Source organism: Nyctibius grandis, chromosome Z (assembly GCF_013368605.1).
Source record: "Nyctibius grandis isolate bNycGra1 chromosome Z, bNycGra1.pri, whole genome shotgun sequence".
Classification (NCBI taxonomy): Eukaryota; Metazoa; Chordata; class Aves; order Nyctibiiformes; family Nyctibiidae; genus Nyctibius; species Nyctibius grandis.
The window spans coordinates 16,751,369-16,767,585 of record NC_090695.1 but is presented as its reverse complement, the minus strand read 5'-3'; the positions used below and the strand labels follow the sequence as shown (position 1 = coordinate 16,767,585).

The following is a 16,217-nucleotide window of genomic DNA, read 5'->3' as shown; positions in this document are numbered from 1 at the left end:
TACATAGACTCAATTCTCTCCTCAGTAGACACATATTCCATGGCCTAACATATATATTCTTCTGGTCTAGTGTGCATCCTAGACCACATACACACATACAGTATGGTACGTAATCAGTCTTTCCAAGAGACTGGCCGCATGAGTTCCATGTTAGAGATTAGTAGCAGCAAGCAGTTGCTGCATCTCCTTTATTTGGAAATGGATAAAAGGAAGCACAGGAAAAACAAATTTCAAACTCTCACATTACTGGAGGACATGGAATTCTTGTTTTCTTGCCAACCCTATTCACCAGCAATTTGTTGTTAGCAACATGCATGTAGAAACTGGAAGAGTTCCTTGTCAAATAGATCCAGTCTCTTCAGGTCCTTTTCTTGCAATAGTATTTTAGGAGACCATCATTGCCAGGACAAATTTTGATAATAGTTATAATGATACACAATGGTACTGGATTAAAAGAAGAAAAAAAAGAAGTAAAAGTATGCATAGACATTGGAAGGAGAGACTTATCAAATTAAAAAGCTGAGGTGTAGCTGGTATATTCCTCAATCTAGTCATGACGTTTAAAAGCTGTTGGATGTATGGGGTTTAGCTCTAGGTTGGTAAGCAAGTCACAAGGATACTGGAGCACACACTTTAGGATGGAAGAGCCCTACTGTTCTCTAATCTGTGAAAGCAAAGAGAATGTGATAGAAAATTAACCCTATAAATTTGCATCTACACCATATTGCAGCTTTCAGGATACAGTGCTTATCTACGTAATACACTCGATTAGAAAAAAAGGTGACAAAACGAGTTTGAGAAGAAAGTTTTAAAAAATAATCTGTATTATACTCTCAATTGTCAAAATCATGTTCCTCTGTTTTCAACAGGTCTTCTTCCCCAGCTCAAATTATCATATTTCTTTAATAAGAATAGGAAGACAATAAGGAGCATGTTCTGTTCCTGGTGAATAAACAACATCCTTACCTTGTTCAGACTATAAACATATACTTTCCCCTGCTCCTCCTTCTCAGTTCCCATATACATAGGAGCTCCAACAAGAAGAAGGTCTGTAAATGAGTCCCTATCGATGTCAACTGTGGTAATAACACCCCCAAAGTACGACCCAATCTGCAGGAAAATATAAGGTATAAATCAGAGACAGAGTCTGCAGCATCATGCAACATTTCCTATTCAGAAACCTGTTTTATGGCTGCTTACAATAATGCCAAATGTTAACCATTAGGCAGAAATTTTCTTTGCTACCTAGATCTTTTTGGTCTGTTTGCCTTTGAAGCTTGTTTTCTGTTTTAGGGTTTGTTGTCAGATTTTCTTATTTAAGAATAGTCCATTCAACTTGCAACTCCCCTGAATCTGAAAGGTACAAATGTTGCCTTCTACCTGCTAAGGGGAGTAGGATCTCTTAAGGCAGCATTTGAATAGAAGTGTCGGGGAAGCTAGTTTTCTCTTCAGTCCCAACAATAATACATAGAAGGAGCAAAATCAATGGTCTTAGGCTTGCCAGGGGAAAAAAGTGGGATGGTGGACAAAAGCTCTGAGACACCACACTGCAGGCAGTCTCCAAAATTCCCAAGTTGCCACTAAATGCAGAGGAACAAGATCTACACAAAGAGCTAGATACATTCATAGACCCACAAGGTGTGGGATTTATCTGATTACATTCACTTCACAGCTAAGCTAGACATCCTGCATTTCCTTTACACTCAACATGAGAAGCAGTCCCTCCTAGTGCAAGATGCATCTCATCCCACAGAAAACGCCTCAAGTAGGCCAGATCCCTCAAACCTTAAAAATGCCTACTTTCCTTCATTGACTCTAAAAGGATTGATTGATTAGCTGAGTTGCAGACATCAGCTATAGGTGAAAATTAGGTAACCTGAATTCTCCTGAAAGAAGCTTGTACTGCAGCCTGGGGAGACCTGAGTAGGCAGGTCTTTGAACTCTCATGTGCATAATATTGTACTACCATCTTTAATTATGTGATTACATGTTGTATTTTTCCTGCAGGAACAGCTGTCAGTGAGCTGCTACTCAAGCAGCTATTCAATATTTCATGCTATCCCAGCTGATGCTCTCACACAGAACCCTGCTTGTCACACCCCTTTCCTGCCAGTGACATACCCCTTCAACTCAGCAGACAGAGAAAATTGCAAGTACAGAGATGGCTACAACCACTTTGACACTGGTGAAGGTTTAACCCTCAAAGAGAAGATTTCCAAGGGTCTCTGACTACTGTAGACTCCACTTTCCATTACTTACTATACCAGAGCATCTAACTTTTCCTTCTGATCTTGCTTACAACTTGCAGTTTCATTTGCTCTTCTGATGCAGAGTTCTCATTTGAAATCATTATTTCTATTTCTCATGCCATATTCCTCTCACATGTTAATCATGAATGCATACGTACTTGTTCTCCATTTAACCTCTGAAGTACTTGTACCTCTCTTCCTTCCATTTTATAAATGATAACTTGGCCAGTGTGATTGTATCGTGGCTGTCCTGCTACGTACAGTACGTCTCCAAGTGTCAATGCTGAATTCACAGTATATCCTAGGAAGCAGAAAAGAAATCAAGATGCAGTACACACAGAATGCATCATAAATACTTGGTGTGATTTAGAGCCTTTTTAAGGCTTATTCTACAGCTAGATGTATAGCCCTACTTATGCTAGAGAACAATAGCAGAGTTAGTTAAAAATGGTGGATGTGTATTTGCCTACAGTCTCAGAGTCATGAGCACCACTGTGTTATTAAACCTGTTCACAGGCTGGTGAGTCATGTTCATTTTGCCATTCTCATACAGTGTAAGAATATGATGGTACTGATGAAATAACTTGTGAATAGCTGGTTGAAAAGCTACTTTCAAAGAAAAGTTGTTATCGACTCACTGTCAAACCGATGGAGTCTTCCAAATGTGAGTCTGGGGGCATTTTGAACCTAGCTCTGTTTAATATTAGCAACAATTTAACAACTTGGGTGAAGGAAGACTTGAAAAACTTGTGGATTAATCAAAACTGTGGCAGCGTTGCAAATATTATAGAGGATAGAATTTAAATTTAAAATTACTTTACCAAATCTGGGATATAAAAAAAAAATAGCTAATGGCATTCTGCAAAGAAAATAAACAGTGTACTTAGGGAAAAAAATTATTCTAGTGTTGACTCTTCATCAGTGAATATGTGGCTTAAATGAGATAACAGAGCAAACAGAATCATGAGGTGTAGAAAGGAAGACTCAGAGGAGAGAGCAAGGCCACTGATGCTTTTTGGTAGAAAAGGCTGAGAGGAAAACAGTCTGCCAATATGCAAAATATTATTATAAAAAAGAGAGTGGTAAACTGTTGTTCTCGTCCATTGAATGATGGAAATTGGCTTAATTTTAAGCAAAGATTTAGGCTAAATATTGCATAAAACTTTTTAACTATCAAGGCATAGAAAAACTTGATAAGAGTACTAGAGGAATCTGAAATCATCTCTGAACAGATTAGACATCTCTGTTGAGGAAAATCTAGATATAGTTAGGTCTGTAAGTCTTCGGACTAGTTTTTTGATTGTAGAAGTAGTAATTTTTTTTAAAAAAGAACAACAAAATCATACAGTAGACATGTCCATACATTATAAATTTTCCCAGGCTCCTAGAATATAAGATAATATTCTGTAAGATACTCTTTTTGAACGAGATTTGAGAGAGATCTTGTAGCAGTTGTCAAAAAGTGTGATAAGAGGGGCTATTTCTCTTACCTAGATAGGCTGCAAGGGGTTCATTTTTTTCTGAAAGCCTGTCACGAAAAGTGTCATTAGTTGGTATTGAAATACCACTATCCTTCACCATGAGCACTGTGCCGTTCCAGTCATATGCTCCAACTGCTCCAAGCATGATCCAATCCTTATGCAGAGAAAAACAAAAAGCCTGTTTTCTTTTCTGTGTGAACCATCTTTAGATGTTCATTGATCATGGTGCTCAAATTTGGGTAATGCTTCCTGTGTACTTATATATTTAGCGTTGCTTTTTCTATAATATGGCCACTATAATCATAGTATGTCTCCCAGATTTTGTTAAAAATGCACCCAACTTAAAAAAAAAAAAGGCCATTCAGGAAAAGCAGCAGAATGAAACACATCTCCTACAACTTCAGCCCACCATTCTGGGCGATATAGAAAGACAAAAGGGATTTAGCAAAGGAACTCAGAGAATACAACACTTAAATGCATTTCCCAGACAAACTTTCAGAAACTTGAACCTTTCTCTGTTGAATCTGTGAGTCTTGTCTATCATGCAAGAGCCTTTGGTGAATGAGAAACGGTTTGCTGACCTTTCTTGCCTAAAGGCATGAACAGAGCCTTCTAGATACAACAGACACCAGAGACCCTGAGTCTGTCAATGCACCAAGGACTGAAGACCCACCTCTGAATTGAGGATCTCATGGTAGCAGGTCAGTTGTTTGTGAACTTCAAGAATACGCTCTACCAAACAGATAATCTTATAAATAATCCTCATGCTCCCTATCAGTACCTTGTTTCTAAGGTATGATACACCATCTGAAGCATCATGTGTAATGTAGTGCAGAGAGCAAAAATGAACAGAGTGTACTTCTGCAATAAAGTATTTATGTTAAATCATATTGAAGGTCTTTTATTCTCTTTTTCACCACTGATATGCTGAGCTGTATACAAAGCCATGTTGAAGATTTCCCTATGTATGTCAGTTTGTCTTGGATTGCTCAGTGTTTGTTCAGTTCAGTTACTCTCCTGTTGTGCTCTTTTCCACTGTCACTACTTTTTTGTATATTTAAAACTTAGTTCTTCTCATTTTTTTTAACCTCACATTAAATTTTAATTTCATTTGTATACACTGAGCAGATCATCACAATGGATACTGTTTGATTTTTCAAGAATAAATAAAATACACAGGGAGTGATTTTCTGCCAATACAAATCCCAGGGATTTTTGCATCCCAGTTTAATAAATATTTACCCCCTGAGAACTGAGATATTCAATGTGTTAACACAACTAAGAATATGCTGTGCTACGAATAATGCAGATCATGTCCATGAAAGAAATAATCCTTTTTATACATCCTCTGTCTCAATTTCACCAACACAATGCAATACCAATTTATACATTAATATTTAGAGAGAAGAGTTCTGTAGTTCATAGAATCACAGAATGGTTTGGGTTGGAAGAGACCTTTACAGATCATCTAGCTCAATGCCCCTGCCATGGGCAGGGACACCTTTCCACTAGACCAGGTTGCTCAAAGCCCCATGCAACCTGGCCTTCAACACTTCCAGGGACAAGGCATCCACCACTTCTCTTGGCAACCTGTTCCAGTGTCTCACCACCCTCACTGCAAAAAATTTCTTCCTTATAGCCAACGTAAATCTACCCTCTTTCAGTTTAAAACTGTTGCCCCTTGTCCTGTCACTACAGGCCTCGTTCTCTGTCTTTCTTAACCTATTATAGACTATTCTCCTGATTGATAGAAAGTGCTATGGGAGCATTAAATTTAGAGTTCATGTGAAGAAGGTACTTATTCTTTTAAGCTTTCATTGTTTATAATACTTCTTGACATATATTTTACAAAAAAAAATAACTGGATTAGGGGAAACTCCAAAACTTCCAACAGCACAGAGGACTGTACAAAAAATTCTGAACTACTCATTCCAAATTCATGCTGTCACCAACAAAAATCTACTTTGTAAAAGAACTTCTATTTTCAAACAGTTTGTTTACCTGAGAATAATGAGCACTGAAACCAGCCTGAGACATTTCCATTTCAAATGAGGCTGCCTGCTGGTCTGTTGTTGCTATTAAACAGAAAAAAATAAGTTTCAAAATTAAATTAATCTCAACCTGAAAAAAGTGTCTGAATAGTGTAATGAAAATATTCATATGATAGTAAAGGATAGTCTAATTAAATAGAATATTCAGTGAATATAGTTTGCCATATATTTTTATAACAAATACAGAAATTAAGGTCTGTGACAAATGCTACCATTAAGTACGAGAGTTTCCATTTTACGATCATGTCTCAGAACTTGTCCAAGAAATATTTCTGGGCTAAAACTGACGAGATTTGACCTCAGGTTGATGGTAAATATGTTTGGAATGTTTGATTAATATGGTTAAGCCATTTTCCACTTGAGCTAAGCGAACAATGAAACACCAGCCATGTAACCCTAGCCTTGTATTCAAGCAACTAAAAATTCATAGGCAACTAGTAGAACTTTAAATGAAAAACACTTGATGTTTGTATGAACCTTTGTGAAAAACAACATAAGAAAATCTCAGCTGTCCAAGATTCACAAGCCTCAGGGAAGGGCTTGGGAACTATAATCCTGCCCAGAAAGTTACATGAAAATCTTCCTGTTTCTCCTAAGTGACTTTGAATAAAAAAGGTATCAGGTGATTTAGTACTAGTTTCAGTATCTTGTCAGGTAGTCATATACTAGTTATTAAACTCTGATGGGCTGCTTTGCTTCCAGGTACACTTGAAATATCATCAGGGAAGAAAGGTGCGCCTCTTCCTCTACTTAAAAGCAATACTCAAGGACAATTTTGCCACCTTAAGCACCACAAGTAAGGTAACTATATTCTACATATTGATTCCTCCTTGAGAGCAAGACACAGTAATGGGTAGTTGAGGGGAACTATGAAATCTGCTCTGATGCTTGTCCAGGAAGAGTTCACAATTTGCTATCAGCTGAGTGCTGAGGCAAGCCTCCAACTGTGTGAATGAAACTGAGGCATAGCAAGACATGGCTGCATGAATTTCAGGCATCTGGACTATTAAATAATACTGAACTTTTGATACTCAGCAACTAAACCACAGAGGTTGCTCCCTGGGACATGATGTCTTTGCTAATTGTTGGGATTTATAGCCAGTCATAGGAAGGAGACATGATCTCAAGCACAAAATGTTTGACACACAAACATAGGCCATCATGTTTCACAAGATGTAGCTGCTTTGCTAAGTCTGAAAAAGTCCTTTTTAAGCATAAAAATTTTAAGCTGCACATTTGCTGATAAACAATATTTTCATGCAGTAAAGGATTCTTCTTAATGAGCTGAGAAAGATAGGACTCTCACAGGCAGAGGACAATGTCAGTACTGTTGGTGTGTGCAGCTCTAAATAATACTTAGATAATGGCCCCCAGTCTAACTTTCCATTGAGTTTCAAACTGCCAAGCATCCTACAAAGGACATTTTGTGAAAAAACATTTGTGCCTGCCTACGGGTTGGGTAAAACATAAAATTGCAGTTAAAACCAGAAGTCCATGCCATGAGACACAGAGGCATATGAAAAAGATTATGTGTAAAAATCCACTGGCTGTCAAGTATGGGTTTTTGTTGGATTTGATTTTTCAACTCTCTCTCAATTTTCCTTTGCATTTTTTTAAAGGCCAAAACCAAAAAGAAAACAAGAAATTCAAGAAAAAATATCAAGTGTACTACTATACTAGCAAGAGGCTATTTAGATGGAGAATTTAAACAGATTCAGATACAGAATTTCGAGAATCAAGGTTCCTGTGACCTCCATGTTATGCACAGAAGTTAATTCAGCTACAATGTATGGGATTAATTAACGTTTTCCACATTGCATACATCCAATAAGCTGTATTGTCACCAGAAAACTGGGTGGGACAGAATAAATCTGCTTTTCTTCCCTGCCACAAAAATGCATCCATGGACACAGTTTCAAATTTAGATATATCTCCTGAAATGCTTTGGGAGGGGACAGGAAACCATGCCTGAAGAATCAATAGAAACTGATTTAGTCAGCACCTTCTAGCTCTAGCCTTACCAACCCTTTGGAGCAACTCAACCTTACTATGTTTTGTCAAAAAGCTAAGGCCACATTTTCAGTTTCTATTCTGATTCCCTTGCAGCCAGACTATGCGATTTCTGGGACTTTCACAGGTGGAGGAAGTGACATTTCTTGTCTCATATCACAGGTGTCTTATATAGAAATCTGAGTGCATCTCTGAGTTCCTACTTAAAATCTTGAAATGAAGAAGTCTTTTGGGAGTGGTGAAATTACCTAGCTCGTCTCTTATGGTGTGGATGAAAATAATTTTCCACTTTTTTTTTGTTTCAAATATGTCTTTTTTGTAATATAGCCAAGTCTATATAAAATAAAAATTGAAAATAAGGCTAATAAATCAAGGCACAAATATCCTAACAGTTTATAATAGGTTTATGTTAAATAAAAAGTAATAATATCCAAGAAGTACATATTTGTTACTGCATCTTTTGCAGAAAATTAAAGCCAAATTCAAGGAGTACTGCAGAACTTGTTGATACTTAAAGAGGTACAATATGCTTAAAGTACCAAAATACTGAGGGACATGATGATGAGAATTAGTTGTCTCAAGAGCTGCCTATGATATAAATAGATATCATTTATACAATTTAAACAGTTAGTTTCACCAGCATCAACATAACTACATTTTTTTGGGATATTTTATTAAGCTACACAACTTGTTCAATGTTCAAATGTTTTGTAATGTTTTATTATGATTAGAGGAATGAATTACTGAAGTCAATTAAAGCGTTAGAGCTCATGATATAAAGCATTCCCCACTAGCAGGGAGTTCAAGCCAGCACAATGTACTCCGCTATTTGGAGGCTGGTGTTTCACGTGACAGACAGGCACTATCTAATGGCTACCAATTGCTAAAAGGGACAAGGTGGAGTGTGACAAAGTGAGACCATCTCTTCTAGTGGCATCTGATTGTTCAAAGGGTTGAGCTATGGCATGAAACCTTGAATTTGAGTACACCAATGTCCAGAAACTCTGTCATGTTAGGTCTTATATCCTTCGTCTGTTGTCATGACTAGCAGTTGATTAACTTTTTATTTTATATCTATTATATTTAACAGATGTGACTACCAGATTTTATTCTACTAATGAAAGACAAGTAGAAAGCACAAGTTGAAGACTAAGTTTTCAATTTCTGTTTGAACAAGTATTTTTCCACTGAAAGTGTATTCTTCCTAGTAAACAGGGACTTCCTAGTAAACAGAGCCCCCTATTCAATGAACTTTGATGTACTCAGTGAGCTTAAAGAAGCTAAACTTTGCACTTTAGAGAGATTAAATTGTCCTCAAATTAATTTGTTTCAAAAGTGAAGAAACAAAATCTTCCAGAACATATAAACTGGAAAAAATATTTAGTAATAATCAGCTGAAAATAGTAATATTTGATCAAGCTAAATTATACACTAAAAAAAAAACCCTAAATATGTCTGAGAAATATAGCTCCAATTTAAAAAACTTTAAAATACTTTCCATATTTGTACTATTTCTTGACATTCAAGTCAACATCATCTTTTGTTTCAGTTGTAAACTACACTATTCCAGCTACTTGGAAAGTTGAGATGTTGAAAAAAATAAGTCCAAATAGATGGATGCTTTCTTTATATGACATGAATCCCTTCAGAGTTGTCCAGTATAATTTATAACTAATTAGCTCAGTCTTCTGTTACTAGTAGTGTGCTTGAAACAAACAGAGATTTGGACAGCATTGCCTAATTTGGATGGAGAATATAAGAAGACATTATGAGAGAATTACTTTTCTGTGCTAAAATCTGAGTATCATGAACATTTCCAAAGGAAAAATATACCTTGTCAACTCTATACAACAAGTCCATGTTAACTTGTACAGCAAAGTAATATGCTGTAATCAATAACTAACCAAAAAGAGAACCTAAAGGTACAGGCAGATGAACACATGATCATGGGGTAATCAAGATATGGTCTGGCGATGCTTTTTTACCTAAGGGAAAGCAACATCATGTTTACTCCAGCTAAAACAGTAAGGGTTACTAACCCTTTTAGGCTATCACCTCCACAGGCTCTAACTCATCTGAATATATTTCACATCTTTCCTATATTTTTAATGTCTATTGTAAAATATTTTTATGATCAGCATGAAAAAAATACCTGCATAATACATTTTATGCAGCACAATACATTGCAAAGGAAGATAAAAGCAGACGGTCTTCTATTTGCTTCTGTTGTAATGCAGGCGCGAAATAAAATTTTAAATAATGTCATACCTTCCAGGGCAAATATTCTCTCTCCAAGTGCTTCAACAATAGTTACAAGAGCTAATTCATCTGAGACATTGAAGAAATGCTTTTCAGTAGGCTTACTAGCAATTGATTTTATTTCCTCTACAAATTTCTCAGTACTTAAATTTCCTCTGCTGTAGCTGCCAAGAATCTAAAGAGAATTAAAAAAAAAAAAAGTCAAGGATACATTTTATAACCTGTTTTAAAAGATAATTTTGAAGCAAGTTGTCAGAGAATATTGGGAAATAATATCTAACCTTTATTTGTTCTGTTAAAACCTCCCTCAAATGGATTTGAAACTATTCTTTTCCAATGATAACAGAACTGTATGAGGGCTCAGCTGTTTTTCTGAAAATATCAACAATAGCAAACAAAGTAACGGTATGGTGTAATGTCTGCTCTCCTCAACTGTCCTTTGTTTCCTTCTTTACAGAATTCTAATTATTTATTCTATGATTCTATGATTTGTTGAAGTAGGCCTTAATTTAGGTAAAAAACAGCACAATACCACCCAAACCAGAATACACAATTGCACTGGCTGCTGCATAGATATCACCCGTTCTCCTCTTGACGCGGTATATGAGCAATTAATGACAAGTTAATTAGGCATAGAATAATTCTTTTTTTGTGTGCAGATTTGCCCTACACCACTTGCATTCAGTCTTAACTCCATCACAGTACAAGACTTTAGATTTGGTTTGCAGTTTTAACACCATTGCTGTAAAAATTCAGGATGCTTCAGAACGAAATGACTCACTTCTCCAATTCCCAGGCTGATAAGTATTTTTCATAGAAAAAATTGCTTAACTTGTTTTGAGGGGGAAATAAAAAACAAACTCCCATGTTCTAGCATTCTTGGACACTGGAGCAATTCAAATTTGCTTCTAGACAGGGATTTTATTGCTAAAAATTATTGCAGCTTCAAGGACAACTTTTTCATTAATGATCTCTAGTTTTATGAAGGAAAACACTGAAAATTTGTGTGCTGCTGGATTCAACTTTTGTTTTAATGTCTTTCTTTAAATTAACGATAACATCTTTCTTGAAGTTGTATGGTCCCATACCACCTCATTGAACCAAAACAAAGAAAGATAGGAACAGAGAAGCAACAATCCAATGTACCTTCAAAATTACTAAGAGAAAACAGATGATTTGAGTATAGAATACACAAATACAGTGGAGAGTTCACACCAAATCTATGATTAATATTTCCATATTTCTTGATATAGGTTAATCTCCATCATGTTCATCCTCTCATTCAGCTACTAAGTTTGCTCAGTATGAAAATGACAACTTTAAAATCCCAGCATACAGAATAGCCATAATGAACCTGTTTTTTTGTTCATGGTTTACATTTGCTTTATTTTTCCAAAGTAGGTAATGCGTCTATAGAAATTACTCAGAAGATTTGAACTAATCCACTCTGTTCAATATTGCTCTTAACAAGAAGGATTTGATTTTATACTGCCCCTCAAACTCTTTCTCCTTTTTCTTCACATGCACACACACCTGTCATCACCAGGAAGACAGATAGATTGCTTTTTGTTATGTGCTATGAAATCAGAAAGCAAATTTTTTTTTTTCAGCTTCTTTCTTTTTTACCTCTCTGAAAGGATTATATTTCCCTAAAGATTCTGTGAAATGAACTTTTTAAAGAGAAATTACATTTGGAAGATGAAACATGCTTTTAAGATTCTGAATTTTCCCATTAAATTTCACTTACAGCAATAGCAAATCTCTGAATGTTTTCATCTTCACAATTATCAATCACTTCTTGCAGTCTGTAGTTGTCGTGTGATTCCCCATCAGTCACAATAACCATTACTTTTTGTACTCCTCTTCGTGCGCCACGAGCCTCAGTAAAAGCCTCTTTCCTGAAAGGAGTATAAAGCGTTTGGAAAGAGGCAATGTCAGCATTTAGCACATGCATCATATTTGCACAGTCAACCATAAACTAAAAGACTTTACATTAACTAAGAAGCAGGAAAAAGAGATTAGTATTAACCATGAACAAATACAAACAACAACAATTGGAACTTACGTGACAGTCACAGCCAAAGAGTTTCACAAACATTCATTCATTATTCTTTCACTTGAGAGCAACAGCAGAAAATACAAAGCTTAATAGTGAAGAATTCTTCCCCTCTCCAGATAAACTTCTGGCACCTTAAAACAGCTTTTGGCAGCTTAAAAAAACCCCAGCCAACACCCCCCCATCCTGAAACCCACATACAAAAACACCACCTATTTCCACCCTACAGCAGCACTTGAAGTGGTCAAAGTATTTACTCAGCTACCAGAACACCTCTGCACACCTGCAGTAAAACTGGGCGTTGGGGATGTGGCAGAGGTAGGCTGCAGGTGAGCAGAGGCTGGTGTGGGTGGCCAGTTGAATTCTACAGCTGCAGATGGGCAAACGGGCACTGAGGTTTTGGGTAGCTGTTCACCCAGACTCTGCAGGTGACCAGAAAAGGCGAGGCTGGATTAGGGCTCTGGAGGAGAAGGAAGGAAGCAGGGCTTCCTCTTTTCAGAAGAATACCGCAGAACTCTTAAGACTGGCCACACAAGTGAAAGCCAAGATCTACCACTGACAATGGCCAAAAGTGGATAGATAGAAAGATTGCAAGAACAGAGGAAGCTTTTGCTGATAATTTCTGTATATACAAGCCTGCAACAGTTTGTGGTGCGCAGGGACTTTCTGAACCACATGTGGTTTCTGAGTATTTGGCAATTCTCAGCTGGGTCTGCTTTCATGAACTTGTTCAGACTCCTTCAAGCTTCTACTTGTATCTAAGGAAAACATTGCTGGCGAATATGTAAGAATTTCCTTGGATTTAAGACATGATATCAACAAAACTTTGGTCAGATAATCAAACAGTTCATCAGAAAGATGCTGCATATTTCACTAAATGGTTGTTTGGAAAGGGTGAATGCAATCTTTTATGGAATAAAGTCATGCTGTCATGCTGGAAAAAAAAAAGCAGGAAAAAAAATGACACCAGGACAACATAGTATGGTTTGAAAGTGTCTAAGAGATTTTGCATTTACTGTCTGTTCTACAGAAGTCAGATTTCATTGTTCTCATAAAGGAAGCATTTCTAAGTAATGCTATTGCTAGAACAGAACTTTAATCTCCCAATGATCCAGAAGCTTCAAAGACTTCAGTTGTAACAAACCCAGTAATAATCTTAACTTCAGAATGAAGACAAATTAACATTAAAAAGTTCTATTTTTTCCTGTTTCCTCTGAAAAACTTAACTTCCTTTATCCCTCTACAGAGTTCCTATCTGCTCTGTGTGGACATCAAAGATTGTTTGCCCTTTGCTTAGGACTACAACCTTGCTCCATGTCTCTCCTCTTTCCCTATTTCCTCCATTCAAGAAAGAGCTGCCTTTTCAGGGTGCCATATACAACAGCTCTAGATGCTGGACAGAGTCTGTTTATTCACTTTCCTTCTAAATTTTGCTTGCTTAGCTAAAATGAAGTCAGATGTCAGTCATATCATATTTTTAATTTATAAAATGAGAACCATCACCATATCTGATTATGTTTGTTTCTACCCTGTGCAGGATAATATTTCGTGAATATACCTTGCCGTATCTATTCCCAGGGCTGTCATAGTCTGCGTGCCACCTCGTTGGCGTATTCTTGTGGCTGCAGCCATCACGTCTTCTGTTGTTGAGTATGTATTCAGGAAAAATTCATGGACTACAGTCTGTCCGTACTGAACAATTCCTACCTGAAACACATAGTTCATGTTAAAAATCAACTACCCTTAAAGAAACCATCTGTATCTCCTGCAGTGCGGTAAATGTCCATCTGTACCTACAGCCAGGAAAAGAATTGAACTCTGTGTGTTTCCCTCAGTGTGAAAGACCTATAAGCATTTGAGCAAGACTGGCCGCAAGACATTCAATCTCATGAAACATTTTGAAATTTCTAAATTGTTTTTACTAAAAATAGGAACAAAGCCAAATGCAGACTCAACGCCTTGCTCTTCCTGACTTGCAGTGATCTGCGCCGCAGCTCTGCTGTCCTCTAGGCCAAGGCAGACCAAACCCCTAACCACCAGTCACAACTTCTCAAAACAGTTTTCCTTATAGCATATGAGGCCATGGTTGACTCACAACTCCCTTCATTCTATCCAAATATAATATTCCTACATCTGATAGTTTATTTACCCCAAACCTAGCCTAGAAACAACACTGCAATGACAAATTTAGCCCCTCAGGGTGAGAGGAAGACCCAAGTACCCTTAACTTGATGAAGACATCAGGGCAGTCCAAGATATGGCCATTCTCCCAGCAGGAGGTAAGCCCAAGTAAGACACCTGACAAGTGCCAGAGGGGGCAATGTGAATAAAATGGTGGCTTCTGGAACGGGGGAGGATGATGGAAAGACTGTAGATGACCTCAGCCCAATAAGTCTGTGTGTGAAAGATCAGCACATGGGCTTGGAACCCAATCACAAATGCCTGAGGGAACCCTGCTCCAAAAACCAGTGTGAAATAAAAAGATGAGCAATATTCTTAAATATTAATTAATTTCTCTCATTCATCTCTGTCAGTTTTAATGTTTTGGCACGTTCCTGACAGCTTTTACTGGGAAGATTCCACACAATGTTCCATTAGCATATTTCAATTTTATGTTACACATGGCAATTTATAGGTGTTATTTAGGATAATGCAGTATTACGTGGCATATTTATGTCTCGCTTATCTATTATTATAAGCACTACAGCATTTATGTACTGAAGATCAATAAGACCTCTGGGATGTTTATGTCACCGCATTATTTTAGAAGTGGCTTAGTATGTACTTTGCAATTGCTTTATAGGTGGTTTTTGAGGTACTTTCATAGCCTCTCAGATTCTGCACAATGTTTGTTTGTAGTAGAAGGGTTAGAGCTGGATAAATATTTGATACTCAACCTCAATATCATGATCATTATGAAAAGCTAGTTACATACAATTATGGGGCTATAGTTATAATGGTATGTGGTAGCAAAACCTCTCTCAATTTCTGTATCCTTTCAAAAACACAATCAAATCTGGAAGAACTGATGTAAGTTCAAAGTTATGACAAGTTGCTCCCTTTTAAGATATTTTAATTCTCTCTTGGAGGTATGCCAACCTCCACCTGCAGCCGAGCATCCAGAAGCTGCACGTTCTCGTGGGCAGCAGCCTCTTAATCCTGTGCAGTGTTTACACAACAGGCTGGGGCACGTGCTGTATTACCGCTCAGAGCAGTCATGTGGCACCAGCTAAACCCCAAGCTGAAGATAAAATTTTTAACCTGTTCCCTCCAAGGCAACTCTTTTGTGGCATGCATCTAAAGTGACATACAGCATAATCTGAACAGGATGCTGCTAGCTATTTAAAAAGACTGCTATTAACTGGTGATATAAACAAGAAGTTTTCATAATGTTTGGTCTTTTGGAGCAGGAGGAGTGCCTTAAGTGTTCCAGGACCATGAGCAAGTGTAGGCAGAGACTATTGTACACTAGGGAGCTCACTGCTGTGGATTCACGGGCTCCTTATCTGCACCTTTGAAGACTGGTACCAAGGACTAAATCAACTATTGGCTGCTGCCAGGGTAAAAAGTATCTGCCAGTCTTTCATGATTCTAGAGACCTATGTTGGTGTTGCCATTTTCCTGAAAAAGACTACAGGCTGACATTGAGTTGTATCATTTCCTATTTGAAAGGAAACGCTGTCCATGATCACAGCAAGTAAACATTTTGAGCATTTCCTTCTCAGGAAGTGAATGGGAAGAACATCTGAGTCTGGAAATCTGCACTGTGTTGCATAGCTTGTAAATCAGGAAGGAAGGGGGGCATGTGGTTATCTTATGGGATACAATTGTTCTGTGGAACCCTTCCTTAGCACTACCTTTGAAAACATTGACCATGATGTTCTACATATTTTATGGCATCAAAGATAAGCCATTCCTCAAAAAAGGGTAAGGAAGAGCTTCCCAGAACCGACAAAATACGACTAGGCTGCGTGTTGCATTCTCCTATGGGATCACAGAATCAAGTCCACCTTGTAAAATTAGGATTATATTCTGTTAGATAGCCATGAAGGTTTGAGCTTTTGCAGCCTTTTAATCTAATGGAAAACTATAAAAGACACATCTACATGAT

General features: G+C 37.3%; 1 protein-coding gene across 1 annotated transcript in view; it reads right to left on the bottom strand.

Annotated features, from left to right (window-relative positions):
- The window catches only part of ITGA1 (integrin subunit alpha 1), a 76,976-nt gene that overhangs the window by 22,638 nt on the left and 38,121 nt on the right, over positions 1-16,217 (bottom strand). The window contains exons 7-13 of the mRNA XM_068422190.1: positions 13,665-13,813; positions 11,798-11,948; positions 10,060-10,225; positions 5,732-5,805; positions 3,740-3,884; positions 2,408-2,550; positions 967-1,110 (exon numbers count right to left, since the gene is read on the bottom strand). Of these exons, the coding sequence (XP_068278291.1) occupies positions 967-1,110; positions 2,408-2,550; positions 3,740-3,884; positions 5,732-5,805; positions 10,060-10,225; positions 11,798-11,948; positions 13,665-13,813 (972 nt within the window). The remainder of the gene's footprint in view (positions 1-966; positions 1,111-2,407; positions 2,551-3,739; positions 3,885-5,731; positions 5,806-10,059; positions 10,226-11,797; positions 11,949-13,664; positions 13,814-16,217) is intronic.